At 36.5% G+C, this 18,772-nt stretch overlaps 1 protein-coding gene across 1 annotated transcript; it reads right to left on the bottom strand.

The window, feature by feature from the left end:
* Positions 1–1,336: 1,336 nt before the first annotated feature.
* On the bottom strand, positions 1,337–1,681 carry LOC121467264 (N66 matrix protein-like). The gene has a single exon (XM_041708575.1). The coding sequence runs from the start codon at positions 1,679–1,681 to the stop codon at positions 1,337–1,339; it is 345 nt and encodes a 114-aa protein (XP_041564509.1).
* Between the last annotated feature and the right edge of the window lie 17,091 nt (positions 1,682–18,772).

Raw genomic sequence — 18,772 nt, forward strand, 5'->3', positions numbered from 1 at the left:
TTAAGTCATCCATATAAAGGAATGCTTGTGAAGGTTCAAGTCCAGTGAATGCAATAGTCATCATTCTCTGAAATGAATTTGGCGCTATTTTTAAGCCAAAAGGTAATCGTGTGAATCGATACGAGCCATTGCTCGTTGAAAAGGAAGTTATGTCCCTTGAGCTTTTTTCAAGTTCTATTTGATGAAATCCTGACATTAAATCAAGACATGAAAAGTATTTTGCTCGACCTATTTGGTCTAAAATATCATCAATTCTAGGGAGTGGAAATTTATCGGACAATAATTTTTTATTAATCTGACGATAGTCAATTACTAATCGCCACTTTTTTTCTTCGGAACCTGGAGCTGATTTTTTAGGGACAAGCAATAATGGGCTATTGTATTCCGATACTGATGGTTCGACTATTCCGTCGGTGATTAGTTTTCCGACTTGCTTTTGAATTTCGTTCACCTGACCATGTGGGCTTCTATAGTTTTTTATGTAAACGGGTTCATCATCTTTCAATCTCAGTTTTTGTTTGTAGAAGTTATTTGTGCTAATTGGTTCGGATTCTAATCCGAATATGTCATTATATTTTTTACATAAATTTGTGAGTTGGGATTTGAATTGTGGGGGAAAATTTTCTGACAATTGGGATAATACAGACTTTTCTCTATTTTCTTTGTTTCCTTCAACTACTTCATAGTTCAATAGTGATTCGAATTTTAAATTGTTTGCACTGACCACTTTATCTTCGCTTGTTGTATTCAGTAGTCTTATGAAGGCATTTTGTGTTGTAGCTATTGTACTTGCTATATAAATTCCTTGCTCAATTTCTTGAGTTGGAATTAATACACTGTCTTCTTTTGAATTTAATTTTATTTTTCTAATGAGTTGTGATCTTGCTGGCAGAAGAATTGAGTTATTGCCAGAACTGTATTCTATTGGAACATAAATTGGGAATTTAAAAATTGTTTGGTCTTATTATAAGCCAATCTTCAGATGGCTGAAAATCTAATTGACAGTTGTATTTTTTAATAAAATCAATTCCTAAAATGCCATCACAAGGGACGGCTAAGTGTAAGTCTACGATATGAAAATCGTGTGGAATTATGTACTTGGTAGTCTGTATTTCAATTGATGTTAAGCCTTTGGATTTTGTAATTTCCTGGCTTATTCCCCGTATATCTATTATTTTATTATTTTGTACGTTTTGAAATATATCTGAATTTTCTTTTACTATAGAGATTTCGGCACCTGTGTCTACCAAAAAGACAAGTTCTTTTCCAGTAGTCACATGGGTGAATGAGACGAATATATTCTGACTGAGATTAATAGTATGGACCGTTACTTTTTCTACTGTTGAACATTTAAAGGGGTTTCGGAGTTTCCCGAGGTTTCATTGGCTACTCTTACATTGCCTGTATTGTTGTTATTGTAGCCTCCGCTCGAGTTGCCACGGCCCCTTGAGTTTCCTCTGTAGTTGCCGCGACCATTGTTTTGGTTGATATTGTTGTAGTAACCATAATTGTTACCACGACCACGAAAATTTCCTCTATAACTTCCACGTCCGCGGTTTCCGCCGCGCTGTGTATAATTGTTGTAGTAGAGGACCGAATTTGGTTGTCCAGTTGCTTCTGTGCAACTGTTTACGAATTTTGAAACTGCTTCGTTCATTGTGTTGAAGTTGCCGGCTTGCATGATAAGTTTTACCTTATCAATCGTGCAGTTTTTAGTCATTGCTTTTACTGCGTGCTGTGTGGAATAACTTCTTGCTAGTTCTAGTGTTAAGCCGTCTGTTATGTATGCGCTTTCTAAAGCCTTCGTCATCTGCTCAATTTCTGATGTATATTGATTAGCAGTTTTATTTCGTTGCTGTAGGTTCATTAGCTTTGCTGACAATACCTCTACAGTTTCGCCTTTGACGTTGCTTTTTAACTTGGCAATTACTTCACATACCGTTGTTTCGTTTCCAATTAGATTTCTTGCTACGCCCTTTAGTTTTGTCTTTATTATAGAGACGGCTAGGCTTTCGTGACAACTACTAAAAACGTGTACACTTACTTAACAACGACACCGGAAGTTGTTTTCGGTACGGCTGCCCTTTGAACAGGAGCGGATAACCCACTCCAGTCCAATCTAGGAAACTTTCAGTAGGTCCCAATACAGTCACAAAGCGCAGTGGAATCAATGATGGTTACCATGCAAGAAAGTATGATGGAATTTATGTCCTTGAAAATGACCATGCAAACACTGGTTCAAAACCAGAACTTGGTGCTACCGCACAGATTTTCTAGATGGTAAGGCACACGGCAAAACAGGAATCCTAGTCTGGGAAAGCCTTAAGCACCACTAATGGGTTTATGACACTACATTGTTGGCCTCATTCATTGCTCATTTATTTTTTTAACTATACGATTTTACGTAAGTGCGAGCAGGACAAACGAATGACGATTCCAATGAGCAATGAATGGATAAAATTGACAGAACCCGATACCCGATAGTAAAATACAAGACGGAATTGGGCAACAAAAAAGACCGATAAAATACCACCGGGGCCAATACATCAATGAGCAAAATTGTACTTAAAAAGTACAATTATACTCATTCATTGGAGTTGGAAGAGCGAGGCTTAAATGTATACGAAATATTTTTAACCATTTTAAGGTATCAACTGAAAACCTTTAAACGTTAAACTTAGCGGGATAAACACAATATAATAAACAAAACCATAAGGTTTGAATTTAACGTTAAAAAGGCAGTGTGACCGTGAGCTTATTACCAACAAAATCTCAAGCAGTATCCATATAGTTGTCTTTGTTTCTAAGCTTTAATGAATGAGGCAAACAATGTAGTGTCATACCCGTATAAATACTTGCATACCGCGTCGCTTTACAATTTATGAAGGATAATTCATGTATTTTTACAAACTACTTGGAGATCGCTTCAAAGCTGCCGGAGACCAAAATGCTGAAAATACGCTGTAACGTTGGGTGTATGTATGTTAGACTTTGTTTTATAACCACAAGAAAAAGAATGTACTGTAATGTTATAAGATATATTGTTCTTTATTATATCGTCCGTTTAGATCGGGACCCATTTCTAGAATGCTCACTTAAGACTAATGTTGGCTTGGCTTACAATTCATATAGCTGCACGAGCAGCGCCGCGGCCAACGCTTGTGTATCTCAATATATATGTTAATGTATACGTAAGTGTATTTAGGCGGCGCAAGCAGCGGCCGCGCATGAGAGGGAGAGTGTTATGCTCACATGGTAACCGAATGGTCGGCCGCGCCTGCAGACATGCCGACTCAGCATTTAGGATGTGCATAACATTGTTGTGTGGGTCGAATTGCTTTGCACTTGAAGTGCTGGGAATATTTGGACATAAACAAATGCTACAATGTTACAGTGATATAAGCGGTACAGTGTGTACCCAATATATGAGCATACTACATCTCCCTCCTTTTGAAAAATAACGTAATCTATGGAGTTATTTTGTTAGTTATTGTGTTAGGTATATATATATGTATATATGTTTATAAAAATTAGCAAATTAATAAAACTCTTTTTTTTTTTGTTATTATTATTATTATTTTTTTTAATATAGTAAATATTGGAAAACTTAGTGAAGTTGAAACTTTGAAAATTTATGCGACTATTTCTTATTATTTATTATAAAATGTATTGTATATTTGTATTCCTATATTTTTATTATAGTAAGGTAATTTTTTTTTTTTTTTTTTTTTTTTTTTTTTTTTTTTTTGAAGAGAAAATTTTTGTTATTTTATTTTTTTTTTTTTTTTTCTTATGAATGGCCATCCTACAAAATCTATTCTATAAAAATTTTTAATCTATCTTTATGAACTGTCTGTTTTATTTTTCGCATTTAAAATAGTTATATTATTATTGGATTCTATCTTCTTTACTATATATGGTCCTGAATATTTAAAGTCTAGCTTATGGCCAGTTTCATTTTTTAATAAAACCTGGTCTCCTATTTTTAATTCAAAGTCTAAACTATTTTTGTCGTATCTATCTTTTTGTTTTTGTTTATTAGTTTCTAGCATTATTCTGGCTCTTTTATATGCCTGTTCTAATCTAAATTTAGATTCCTTAGCATAATCTTCTATATTATATAATGGTTCTATTCTATCTATGCTATTGAAATGTTTTGATAAGTTTGAAGTTTTCCCAAAAACTAGTTCATATGGACAATAATTATGTGCCATAGAGGGTGTTGTGTTAAAGCAGTATACGAAGTATTGTAGCCATACATCCCAATCTGTTTTATCAACTGAGATGTATGAGCGTATGAACTCGTTAAGTGTTCTGTGGCTTCGCTCCACTGTTCCGACAGTCTGGTGATGGTGTGCAGTAGAATTTATGTTTTTGATATTTAAATTTTTACATAAATCTTCAATTATTGAATTTTTATATTCCGTTCCCATGTCCGTAATGAACTTCTTCATTGGACCGTACTTCAGAATAAAATCTTCGAATATAGCTTTTGCTATTGTTTTTTCACTTTTATTTTGAATTGGTATTGCTACAAGGTATTTTGTTAAATCGCAGATTAAAGTAACTGCGTATTCATTCCCTTGTTCAGACTTAGGTAGTGGACCGATCGTGTCCACGATTACCCTGTCAAAAGCTGTTTGCGGTGTTTCCGTAATTGTTAATGGGGTCTTCGTATGCGTGATTATTTTCGCTTTTTGACATTTTAGACATTTTCGTACGTACTCTGTAATATATCGAGTCATTCCTTTCCAAAAGTAATGTCTTTTGACCTTGGCCAAGGTTTTAGAAATGCCAGTATGACCTCCTTGAATTGGTTCATCATGGTATGTAGACATAATTGCTTCTTTTTCTTTTTCAGAATTTATTAGGGTCACCGGGTTGAGTAGCGCTACTCTCAATGATTTTAATGTTTTATTGCCCATTTCCTTAAAATTATCTATTGAAACGTATTCAAAGATATTTTCCCACGGTGCCACTTTGAGTTGGCTGATTTGATGTATACCGGCTTGCTTCTCAAGCCTTTGGAAAAACTGACCTAAGTCAAGGACTCCATTGGTATATAAATCGCTAACATCATATCTTGCAGTAACTTTTTTTCCATGTTTTAATAAACATAGCATATTTTTTACATGCAAGGTCACTACTTTACGTACTTCGTCATTGTTTATGACTCCGTATACGTTGGGCTTTGAAACTTTTTCTATAGATTGCCTAGGCAAGTCTATTTCTTTTTCTCCTGCGCAGGATTTCTGTCTACTTTGATTTCTTGTAGTGACTTTATGTATATTTCCGGTTATACTTTGTAGTTCTTTGATGGTTATTCTTGATAACGCATCAGCTACGTAATTGTCTTTTCCCTTTAAATATTCAACTGTGAAGTTATATTCTTCTAATTCTAGCCTCATACGTGTCAGTTTGGAACTTGGGTTAGTCATTGAGAACAAGTATGTTAACGGTCTGTGATCGGTTTTGATAATGAAATGTTTGCCATAAATGTATGGTCGAAAATGTAATATTACCCAATGTATTGCAGCTAGTTCCTGCTCGGTAGTACACTTATTACTTTCTCCCTTGGTAAAAGCTCTTGATGCATATGCAATGGGGAGTTGGAGTCCGTTATGGTTTTGAGTTAAAACCGCTCCACATGCTTGCTTACTTGCATCAGTAATTATACAAAATTCTTTACTAAAATCTGGATATTGTAGCAAAGTAGGTTCCATAAGTTTTGTTTTTAAATATTCGAATGCGTTTTGGCATTCAGATGTCCATTCAAAAGGAACATTCTTTTTACATAATCGTGTTATGTGCCGTGAATAATCGGCGAAATTTTTTATGAATCTTCTGTAGTAATTGCAGAATGCTACAAAACGTCTTGCGCTGTCTGCATCGTGTGGGATTGGATAGTTCAGTATGACGTCATATTTCTTGTCATCTGGAAGTATTCCTTTATCTGTGCACTTATGACCTAGAAAAGTCACCTCATGCATAAAGAATGAACATTTTTGTGGATGTAACTTTAGGTTGTATTTCCTACATTTCTCAAAAACGTCTGTTAAGTTTTTAAGCATATGTTTTTCGGAACAACCTATAACTATTAAGTCATCCATATAAAGGAATGCTTGTGAAGGTTCAAGTCCAGTGAATGCAATAGTCATCATTCTCTGAAATGAATTTGGCGCTATTTTTAAGCCAAAAGGTAATCGTGTGAATCGATACGAGCCATTGCTCGTTGAAAAGGAAGTTATGTCCCTTGAGCTTTTTTCAAGTTCTATTTGATGAAATCCTGACATTAAATCAAGACATGAAAAGTATTTTGCTCGACCTATTTGGTCTAAAATATCATCAATTCTAGGGAGTGGAAATTTATCGGACAATAATTTTTTATTAATCTGACGATAGTCAATTACTAATCGCCACTTTTTTTCTTCGGAACCTGGAGCTGATTTTTTAGGGACAAGCAATAATGGGCTATTGTATTCCGATACTGATGGTTCGACTATTCCGTCGGTGATTAGTTTTCCGACTTGCTTTTGAATTTCGTTCACCTGACCATGTGGGCTTCTATAGTTTTTTATGTAAACGGGTTCATCATCTTTCAATCTCAGTTTTTGTTTGTAGAAGTTATTTGTGCTAATTGGTTCGGATTCTAATCCGAATATGTCATTATATTTTTTACATAAATTTGTGAGTTGGGATTTGAATTGTGGGGGAAAATTTTCTGACAATTGGGATAATACAGACTTTTCTCTATTTTCTTTGTTTCCTTCAACTACTTCATAGTTCAATAGTGATTCGAATTTTAAATTGTTTGCACTGACCACTTTATCTTCGCTTGTTGTATTCAGTAGTCTTATGAAGGCATTTTGTGTTGTAGCTATTGTACTTGCTATATAAATTCCTTGCTCAATTTCTTGAGTTGGAATTAATACACTGTCTTCTTTTGAATTTAATTTTATTTTTCTAATGAGTTGTGATCTTGCTGGCAGAAGAATTGAGTTATTGCCAGAACTGTATTCTATTGGAACATAAATTGGGAATTTAAAAATTGTTTGGTCTTATTATAAGCCAATCTTCAGATGGCTGAAAATCTAATTGACAGTTGTATTTTTTAATAAAATCAATTCCTAAAATGCCATCACAAGGGACGGCTAAGTGTAAGTCTACGATATGAAAATCGTGTGGAATTATGTACTTGGTAGTCTGTATTTCAATTGATGTTAAGCCTTTGGATTTTGTAATTTCCTGGCTTATTCCCCGTATATCTATTATTTTATTATTTTGTACGTTTTGAAATATATCTGAATTTTCTTTTACTATAGAGATTTCGGCACCTGTGTCTACCAAAAAGACAAGTTCTTTTCCAGTAGTCACATGGGTGAATGAGACGAATATATTCTGACTGAGATTAATAGTATGGACCGTTACTTTTTCTACTGTTGAACATTTAAAGGGGTTTCGGAGTTTCCCGAGGTTTCATTGGCTACTCTTACATTGCCTGTATTGTTGTTATTGTAGCCTCCGCTCGAGTTGCCACGGCCCCTTGAGTTTCCTCTGTAGTTGCCGCGACCATTGTTTTGGTTGATATTGTTGTAGTAACCATAATTGTTACCACGACCACGAAAATTTCTTCTATAACTTCCACGTCCGCGGTTTCCGCCGCGCTGTGTATAATTGTTGTAGTAGAGGACCGAATTTGGTTGTCCAGTTGCTTCTGTGCAACTGTTTACGAATTTTGAAACTGCTTCGTTCATTGTGTTGAAGTTGCCGGCTTGCATGATAAGTTTTACCTTATCAATCGTGCAGTTTTTAGTCATTGCTTTTACTGCGTGCTGTGTGGAATAACTTCTTGCTAGTTCTAGTGTTAAGCCGTCTGTTATGTATGCGCTTTCTAAAGCCTTCGTCATCTGCTCAATTTCTGATGTATATTGATTAGCAGTTTTATTTCGTTGCTGTAGGTTCATTAGCTTTGCTGACAATACCTCTACAGTTTCGCCTTTGACGTTGCTTTTTAACTTGGCAATTACTTCACATACCGTTGTTTCGTTTCCAATTAGATTTCTTGCTACGCCCTTTAGTTTTGTCTTTATTATAGAGACGGCTAGGCTTTCGTGTTCGCCTTTTATTGACTCTATAATATGCAATGCATCAATGAAACTGGTTAAGTTTTCTGCTTTACCATCGAAAACTGGTATAAGCTTTGATGCAGTGTTAATGAAGTCGATATTAGTTTGCGCCATTTCGAAGTTATTGTTCTTAGTTATGTTTGCGCTTGAGTCTGATTCTGAATCTGTTTTATTATCTGCGTTTGATAATAAAACGGCTGGGATAGTAAGATTATTTAAATCTTCTTCTTTAATTTCCGCGTTAAAATTTTCTTGCTCCGTTTGATCTAAACCAGTTGACTCTTCCAATGTTGATTCTTCATCGGTTTCAACTGTTATTGCGGTATTAAGAATGGTAGGTACAGAGATATCCAAATTGAATTTTTCTTTTATCAATATTAGGTTTTCTCTGAGCCTTTGCAAAAATCTTGATACCCTTGACCAATGGTCGTCATTTAATTTTCCCCGTTGCCCATGTATTAATATACGCGCCTCGTTAAAACAATTTACTAGTATTTCTGCGTGTTGTTTTATTGTGTTCCCTTGAATCGGTCTGTTTTTATTAAGGGATTTGTAAGATTTATCGAACTCTGTTTTTATTTTGTTCAATTTCGCATACAAATCGTTCCATTCCATGGCAATATTATCTATGTAATTTTACCATGAGGACCGTGGTTTCACCGAGTATAGAATGGTAATCCACGATCTCTTTTACTTAGACGTATGGCAACGTATTTAGGATTAAACCCTTTGTTTTTTTTATTGTAAGCAAACAAAAGGCTAAATTCCAAATTGTACTTTTCCATATAAATATATTCGAACTCAGTGATTGTAATGAAGTTTTTATGGCAATGGAGAATATTTAATGCACGCATTCTAAATTCTGGATCTTTAGTAGTTATTTCCTCAAGACAGCTATCCAATTCTATCGTGTTAAATGCCATAATTTAAACAAAAATAATTAAAAAAGAAATTTTAAAGTCTGAGGAGCACGCAGAAAAATAGCGTCATCAAACAAAAATGTAGGAATTTAGTTATTCAAATCTGATTGATTAAATCTTGTGGCATAATCGCATAAATTTCATTTTATTAATATTGAAAATTGGAAGGAAAAAAAAAAAATTTGTGTTAATATTCATATAACTGATTTACAATATATTAACCAATATCAGTTATATGTTGTTAGTATATAGCCTAACAGTGGTTAGTATTTTTCGAGCAGCGCTTTCGCGCATCGGCTCGGATTTAGAAGTTTATAATTAAAGGCAACTTAGGCATTGGCATAAATGCAGCCCTTGTTGCGTTACTTTGCTCGGTTACAAAGTATTCTGTCTAGTTCTTTGATGTTTATGTTGGTGCGTCCCTTTGCTTAGCAGGAGCAGGTGCCTCCCACGACTGTGCAGAGGGCGGGCTGCCTTCCGCACTCATATGCTTCCTTCGTTGGTGTAGTCGGCGGTATGCCTACCACACTTCAGTTTCCATCGTTGGTGCAGAAGGATTTGCCATTCCTTCCACACATGTCCTGGTCAATTTCCCTTTTTCTTTTTGTTGATTTTGTTGTTTGTTGTTGTTTTTTTTTTTTTTTGTAGTCCAGGCCTTTTGGGCTCAGGCGGCGCCGGTGCTGGTCATCGCACAGACTAATTACTGTTTTTATTTTTTATCTGGCTGGGGATTTCGATTGACGATTTTCGAGGGCGGCTCTGAAGAGCCTAATTTTGGACAACCGAGGATTAGGGATCGGCTTCCATCGTCCACATTGGACGGCCATACTTGTTAAGCACTGGCCCTAATTAGCCAAACTCGCCGATTTACGCATTATGGGGCCAAAATAACGAAAATTACACAGCGCGCAGGGACAAAAATTAAACAGTCTCACTTCCTTCTCGCGCACATGTCACGGTCGCCATGTAACGTTGGGTGTATGTATGTTAGACTTTGTTTTATAACCACAAGAAAAAGAATGTACTGTAATGTTATAAGATATATTGTTCTTTATTATATCGTCCGTTTAGATCGGGACCCATTTCTAGAATGCTCACTTAAGACTAATGTTGGCTTGGCTTACAATTCATATAGCTGCACGAGCAGCGCCGCGGCCAACGCTTGTGTATCTCAATATATATGTTAATGTATACGTAAGTGTATTTAGGCGGCGCAAGCAGCGGCCGCGCATGAGAGGGAGAGTGTTATGCTCACATGGTAACCGAATGGTCGGCCGCGCCTGCAGACATGCCGACTCAGCATTTAGGATGTGCATAACATTGTTGTGTGGGTCGAATTGCTTTGCACTTGAAGTGCTGGGAATATTTGGACATAAACAAATGCTACAATGTTACAGTGATATAAGCGGTACAGTGTGTACCCAACATATTAGCATACTACAACGCACTGGGGATCACGACTCGTGACTCCCAAAGGAAGACAATTGTATAATGCAATCATAAAACTGAACAACAAATTGGACTATGTTTCCCCTGGTAGCCCCTCATACTGGCCAGCAGACCCCAGACTTAATAGATTTTACGGTGACAAAAAACATTCCACCAACATAATAAGCGCCAAAGCACATTCGGATCTTTCATCTGACCATTCGCCAGTACTAATTACTCTTTTTCAACGCCCAAAACCACAGACGACCCCCACAGTCTGATATCGCACAGAACCAACTGGTTAAAATATAAAAAGTATGTAAGTTCCCACATTAAACTAGCCGCAGCTCAACATCGAAGCGGACATCGACTGCACTACCGATGTTCTTGAAGATATACTCGTGGCAGCAACCACTATTTCCACAGGACGTGCAAAGCAACCATTTCAAAACTAATTGAACAGCTTGTACTAGAAAGAGGCGACTGCGGATTGCCATCCTCAAAATAACGTCTTAAGGAAGCTACACGCACACTAAACCGAGCCGAGCCTAGAAAAAAGACGCTGAAAACACACAATTACGATACATCGAAAAACTTTCGCTAACCAATACAAAATATCCTCCATGGAGGACTCACCAAATCTGAGCTCTCCAATCGAAACAGTCACTCCGATAAGAGATTCATCAGATAGCTGGGCCCGCAGCGACGAAGATAGAGCCAAAACTTTTGCTTGACATCTCCGAAGAGACATCCAGCCGAACTCTGCCACTGGTCCATTTGTGTTACCACAAACCGAATCAGAAACTAATTCCATACTGTTTCAGCCAAAGGAAAAAGGCTCCGGGTGGTGACCTTCTAACCTTAAAAATGATAATTGAACTTCCAAACTCTGATACATCTCGGCTACTATCCTAGAAAATGGAAAAAATCTACTATCGTAATGATACCGAAAAGACCGCACAATTCTAAACAATGTCTAAACAAGCATCGGCAATACTGCAGCGTAATATTCCTCGATGTATCTCAAGATTTCGATCGAGCCTGGCTCGATGGTCTCATATATAAAATCAAAACATACTTGCCTACAAACACTCATAAGCTTCAACAGAGAAGACACATCGAATGCATGAAACTACAGCAGCTCCCACTAGATCTTAAACGCTCGATCGCCCCTGCGTCTGGACTACTAGGTCCTGCTGTACATTTCCACTCTCAAGCCCATCTGGACATATGATCCCAGCTAAGGGGGAATGCGAGCAGCAGCTACAGACATCATACAGCGCGCACAATCGAAAGTCCTGATAACTATCACTGGGGCACCATGGTATTTTCGCATTTTTCGAAGTAAAAAATGACTAGACAAAGAACGACCAACAATAAAAAACTTTCTGTCCCCCCAAATCATCTCGCAAGAGGCTTGACTCGGGATTCCAGCAGAAACCGCCTACAACGCAACGACCTTCCAACCCAGCAATAATTTTCAGGGTCCCATAACTCAGTAACAATCATACGACTGTTAGTTAGGCTATTACCATAAGATTTGATACACTTATTGATAGTATAGGAAAGGTAAAAATTCAATAAAGTATGCGAGTATCTCGCTATTTTGTCTAATAATGTGGTGTAATATCAATTCGGACTATATCATTTATAGCGGTTAATTCGCGACTGCATAACTGCAAGAGTATTACGTTTTTATCAAAATCTGATTCTTAGCTGATCGTATTTTCGTGTTGTTATTTTGTTTACAAAAATTATTTGCAAAATATAAATACAAAATAGCGGACCTTTTTAAATTTCCTAAAGTTCTTTTTTTTCAATGAACTATGAGTATAGCGTTCCGTTTTTGGCATATAATGGTTGTACCTAATTTCAGAACCATTCCTTAAGTGGACAAATCCAATAGCTATACCTATATTCGCGCAATGCGCGCTGTGGTAAATTTTCGTATTAAGGTGCAATGAATAATTCTTAATTTTACAGAAACTTTAAAAAATTCCCTATTTCATCTAAAATTATTATTACTCAAATGCTTAACCTTTTTCGTAACAAAATTTGATATTATAAATTTTGTATGTCGTAAGTGCGATCGTCATTTTATCTCATTAAGAGGTGATTTTGTTTTGTTAAGATACATTCTACTTCTACAAAAAAAAAAGTTTAAAAAATAAATATAACAAACGTATTTAACACTGAACGACGTTCATTTGGTCAATTAAAAAAATATATATAATAAACGTATTTAACACTAAACGACGTTTATTTGTCCAATTTAAGTAATATAATTTTATAATTCTTTTTTCAGTTGTCTAATATAGTAATTTTATATTGTGGTATTTCCAGTAATGCTATGGACGATGCAAAGAAAACCTTTTTATTTTTAAAATGTCCATGTGAACATAACTTAAAAATTTAAAGGTACACATAATTACGAAAAATAATGAAAATAAAAATTCAATTGTAATTTAATAAAAAAAATATTTCGTGTCAAAACTCGTTTCGGACATAAACCCTTTTGCAACATTTTAACAAACCGGTTCGTAAGCCAGTACCTTATAAATAAATATTTATGTTTATACTCTCCGTTTTTCCAGAGTATGTCAGGCAGGGGAAATTTGCTGAGTTTATTCAATCAAGAGACTCGCACATCGGAAATTTCATCTTCAAGAGATGATCATGAAATCGACAGTGGCTTGGACGTGGACCATTCTGGATCAAGTGGAGAATCTCTTCGACTAGAAACAAATATTGGAACTGATCTTTCAACCACTTTGCAGCACTTAAACATTTCGGTCGGCCGTGGGCGTGCCCAGCTTATAAATACGTTAAAAAGAGACGAAACCACATTAGGAAAAATCATTCCTAATGATTACATGTTACAATTAAAAGATAGTGTCAAAACAAACTTTAAATCAACGAAATTGGAGCCAAGTACTGCAAAAAATGATTTTTTTTACCCCAGTCCAGTCCACGGAACAAAAGGTACTATTTAAAATGTCAATTTTACAATAATTTTATAACACTTAAACATTTTTTGAAAAAAAAACCATTTCAAATAATCTTTACACCCGTTACTCGTATACTAAAAGGGTATACTCTATTCGTTGAAAAGAATGTAGCAGGGTAGAGTTATATATGTTCTTGATCAGTATCAATAGCAGGGTAGTCAGTGGTAGAGTTAAATTTATATATACAACTTAAAAAAAAAAACATAAAATTCAGAAAATTTAATGAAATCTTGATTTGAATCGATAGTATGGTCAATGTTGGCCGCGACCTCGCCTTAAGTGCTCTACCCCATCTGCCGGTTTTGATAATTCACGGTTCTTGGACATATCTTGGACATTTCATTTCGCCCATTACATGAACGTGTTGATGTCCAACAAGGTAAATTTGGTGCGAAATTTCATCACAGCACCCTAAATAGCCGACAGAGAAAGTCGACGAAACTGTCCATAAAATGAAAGCGCGCGTTAACTATAAGTAGGTTCTTTGACAAATGTTCCTGGATAAGCCCGACCAAATAAATGTTTGGACTTGCTGGTTTCAAGTTTAAAATCAGAATGAATTCTTTATTTTATAATTCTTTTCTCGAAGCCTAATGTTTACATATAATATGCTGACCTAGGGGAAGGGAATCGTAATTGGAGCGGATGCATATATGGGGCTTGGATTCAGCAGTGGTTGCGATGTTTGTTTGGTTGGCAACTTAGTTGCCAATGAAATGTTTGGTTCTAGCTGCTCGCCAACCGTAGAGGTTTAGGTGGGGAACCGCCGAGGGAAAGTGACAGGTGGAGCAATGGTTGGTGCGAAACTAGCGGGTGGGGAGACTGGGTGAAGGTGGTCGTTCGCTTAGAGAAACAAGCCACAGCCAATACTATTATCATAATCACTGACAACATGGTATATGTCGACGTCGTGTGTATTGTTGCTCCCGTTTGTATCCCATTGATCCATAGTTTCGTTTCCAAATCTTCCATTTTTAGCTCATGGATTCTCAATTCTTGGGTTGTTCTGTTCTTTTTCATGGTTGAAATTTGTGGTATTTCCAGCCTTTGTTTTGCCGTACCAAGTTTTTCTACCGCCTCATATTGGACGTTGTTCACCATGGCTCTGCACTCGCTAAATGTGATCATTACTGACTCATTCTGGGTTCTGCTCTGTCCACAGTCTGTTTGCAGTTTTACATTTTCCACTCTGGTTCGAAGTTCCTAGTTACGAGTCCGGCATCCCTCGTCTCACAATCCGCTTCCTTTCCGTTAATCAGACTTTTAAATCATTCTTCATTAATTTGGTTTACAATCTTATTATTCTTACAAATATACAAATTTCATATCTTCTAACATTTATCCTTATAATAGTACATTTGTTTATTATTTACTACATAATCTGGTGCGATTATGAATTCTGTTTTGTTCATTGGAAAAGGTATCATTCTCTGTAAGTAGTACTCTTCTTTTTTAAAAATTGGTAACCTTATCGAGAAAATTATATCCGTGTTTTTCATAATTGTCCTTAGCTCCAAAAACTCATACATATGCTCCAACAACCTGTATTCCTTGCTCCTCCAACTCTTTTATGCATCTGTTTCCTGTTTATCGTAAATAAATTTCGAAATTAATCCTATCTTTGCTAATAATAAACTTTCGACAAACTCATTCAAGTAGCCCTAGCATATCTATTGTTATCGCAATTCTATCGATATATTCTATCCTATAAATCCTCTTGTCTTTCTCTAAAAACGTTTTGCTGATTCCATTCTTGTAATTATTAATAAATGTCGTTACTCGACCTTGCTCCTCGTTTATATATTTTGTCAAGTTTTTAAACATTATCTTGATTTTAGCTCCTGTCCTCTCTTGTGAACTCAAATTCTCTTTCAATCTCCTCTCCTCTTCCTGCATTTTCCTTTTCTCCTCTTCTACCCTTTCTGCGTCTTTCGCGTCTAAGTTCCCTGTTATGGATTTAACTGCAGATCCTAATCTATTGATTAGTCCCCTTGCTTTCCTCTTTCTGGGGCATATTGCCTCTAATCTGCTCTTGATCATCTGTAATTTGTTTTGCAAAACCTTAACAAGGTCCCTTGTTTCCGAGTCTCTGTGAGTGTTCGTTCCAACTGTTCTGTTGCCTTTTGATATTCTTGTAATTTTACTATGTGTATCATGAGTTTTTATTATCTTTGCAGCGCCTAGATTTATCAGTGCTAGTGGTTCTTCTCCTAGCAATGGCCGGATCTCGAGTTTCCTATCTGCGGCCATGATCCTTGACCACCTGTAATTATTGTTCGTTTGGTTTGATTAATCTTCTGATTTTTCCCATATCGATTTTTTGTGGTTTAGTAGAGGTTAGTGTGAGACCGTTGTTTTTCATCACCTTGTGTTTTGAAAAACGAGGAGTTAATTTATCCCTCCTGTTTTCCTTCCTAAATATTTTGTCTCCTGGTTGTACTGTGTCCGGGTTTTGTCTGTCGATATTAGCCGCCTCTATTCTTTTGTTCTTTTCTTGCTGAACCTTTTCCTTAATTCTTGGATAAAGCTCCGCTTGAAAGGCATTAATCTTCTGTAAATGATCGTGTTCGTTATTAAAGGACACGTTATTTAGGAAGTTGTGCGTTCTCCCTGTAAACAACTCCTACGGTGTTAGTTTCGTTGCTGAATGAATGGCGTTATTTTAAGTTATAAATGCCTCATCTAGGACTTCTTCATGCCTGGTTTTAAGTTTCTTTTTCCTTTTTGTCTCGTTTATTAGTCTATATATTTCTGTGATCGTCGAGTGCAATCTTTCGACTATAGAATTGCTCGACGATTGCTGAAAGGATGTAGTATGTAGCTCTAATTCGTACTGCCTACAAAAGTCCTTGAACAAGTTGGAAGAGAATTCCACTCATTGGCCACAGACTATCTTTTTAGGCACCCCGAATAAGGCCATGAAACTCTTTACTGCCTTAACGATTGTTCATAAATGCCTCATCTAGGACTTCTTCATGCCTGGTTTTAAGTTTCTTTTTCCTTTTTGTCTCGTTTATTAGTCTATATATTTCTGTGATCGTCGAGTGCAATCTTTCGACTATAGAATTGCTCGACGATTGCTGAAAGGATGTAGTATGTAGCTCTAATTCGTACTGCCTACAAAAGTCCTTGAACAAGTTGGAAGAGAATTCCACTCATTGGCCACAGACTATCTTTTTAGGCACCCCGAATAAGGCCATGAAACTCTTTACTGCCTTAACGATTGTTCATGTCGCACCAGGCTTGGTGCAACATCGCTAGCTTGGCATCACTGTTGCCCAACCGGGTAAAACCTCTCTCCATATATGCTCAGCCTTAGACCTCACGCCATATTTTTTGTAGAGCATTAAGAGAAATGAAGTGCATGAAGCAGCCAGTGAATTCAACCCCGAAACCGAATTTTTATTAAACACTTGGAAGGACTCAGCACGGCAAGGACCCGCCCCTACATTTGATCCTTAGAACTGGATTCCACCAGCTTATCGTTTCCCACCAGCTAAGTAATTTCAAGGTTTTCTATTTCTATATTTATATTTTTTTAACACACACACTCCGCACTCCAATTGGACTCCATTTTGTGTGAAAAAAAAAAAAATATATATATATAAACATACCTGTCGTCTCTTTTGTCGATTCTAATTTTCGAGCATAAATTTGTAAAATATACATCATCTTCATTCGCACCTTCACACACATACAAGCTTTACATTTACCCGTCGGCGCTCACAATTAATAAAAATCATCCAACGTTTTATTTTTATGTGAACATTTATGTTGTGCAGAAAGGAATAGAGGGCTTATGCACATACCAAATATCACATCCACATAAACATTTCGGTCGGCCGTGGGCGTGCCCAGCTTATAAATACGTTAAAAAGAGACGAAACCACATTAGGAAAAATCATTCCTAATGATTATATGTTACAATTAAAAGATAGTGTTAAAACAAACTTTAAATCAACGGAATTGGAGCCAAGTACTGCAAAAAATGATTTATTTTTACCCCAGTCCAGTCCACGGAACAAAAGGTACTATTTAAAATGACAATTTTACAATAATTTTTCAACACTTAAACATTTTTTGAAAAAAAAAACCATTTCAAATAATCTTTGCACCCGTTAATCGTATACTAAAATGGTATACTCTATTCGTTGAAAAGAATGCAGCAGGGTAGAGTTATATATGTTCTTGATCAGTATCAATAGCAGGGTAGTCAGTGGTAGAGTTAAATTTATATATACTACTTTCTTTACAACTTAAAAAAAAAAAACATAAAATTCAGAAAATTTAATGAAATCTTGATTTGAATCGATAGTATGGTCAATGTTGGCCGCGACCTCGCCTTAAGTGCTCCACACCACCTGCCGGTATTGATAATTCACGGTTCTTGGACATATCTTGGACATTTCATTTCGCCCATTACATGAACGTGTTGATGTCCAACAAGGTAAATTTGGTGCGAAATTTCATCACGGCACCCTAAATAGCCGACAGAGAAGGTCGACGAAACTGTCCATAAAATGAAAGCGCGCGTTAACTATAAGTAGGTTCTTTGACAAATGTTCCTGGATAAGCCCGACCAAATAAATGTTTGGACTTGCTGGTTTCAAGTTTAAAATCAGAATGAATTCTTTATTTTATAATTCTTTTCTCGAAGCCTAATGTTTACATATAATATGCCGACCTAGGGGAAGGGAATCGTAATTGGAGCGGATGCATATATGGGGCTTGGATTCAGCAGTGGTTGCGATGTTTGTTTGGTTGGAAACTTAGTTGCCAATGAAATGTTTGGTTCTAGCTGCTCGCCAACCGTAGAGGTTTAGGTGGGGAACCGCCGAGGGAAAGTGACAGGTGGATCAATGGTTGGTGCGAAACTAGCGGGTGGGGAGACTGGGTGAAGGTGGTCGTTCGCTTAGAGAAACAAGCCACAGCCAATACTATTATCATAATCACTGACAACATGGTATATGTCGCTGTCTTGTGTATTGTTGCTCTCGTTTGTATCCCATTGATCCATAGTTTCGTTTCCAAATCTTCAATTTTTAGGTCATGGATTCTCAATTCTTGGGTTGTTCTGTTCTTTTTCATGGTTGAAATTTGTGGTATTTCCAGCCTTTGTTTTGCCGTACCAAGTTTTTCTACCGCCTCATATTGGACGTTGTTCACCATGGCTCTGCACTCGCTAAATGTGATCATTACTGACTCATTCTGGGTTCTGCTCTGTCCACAGTCTGTTTGCAGTTTTACATTTTCCACTCTGGTTCGAAGTTCCTAGTTACGAGTCCGGCAT

This window comes from Drosophila elegans, unplaced genomic scaffold, assembly GCF_018152505.1.
Source record: "Drosophila elegans isolate 14027-0461.03 unplaced genomic scaffold, ASM1815250v1 contig_288, whole genome shotgun sequence".
NCBI lineage: Eukaryota > Metazoa > Arthropoda > Insecta > Diptera > Drosophilidae > Drosophila > Drosophila elegans.

What these genes read in the sequence shown, in the direction of transcription:
- LOC121467264 (XM_041708575.1), bottom strand. Translation starts at nt 1,681, where the DNA reads ATGCAAGCCGGCAACTTCAACACAATGAACGAAGCAGTTTCAAAATTC.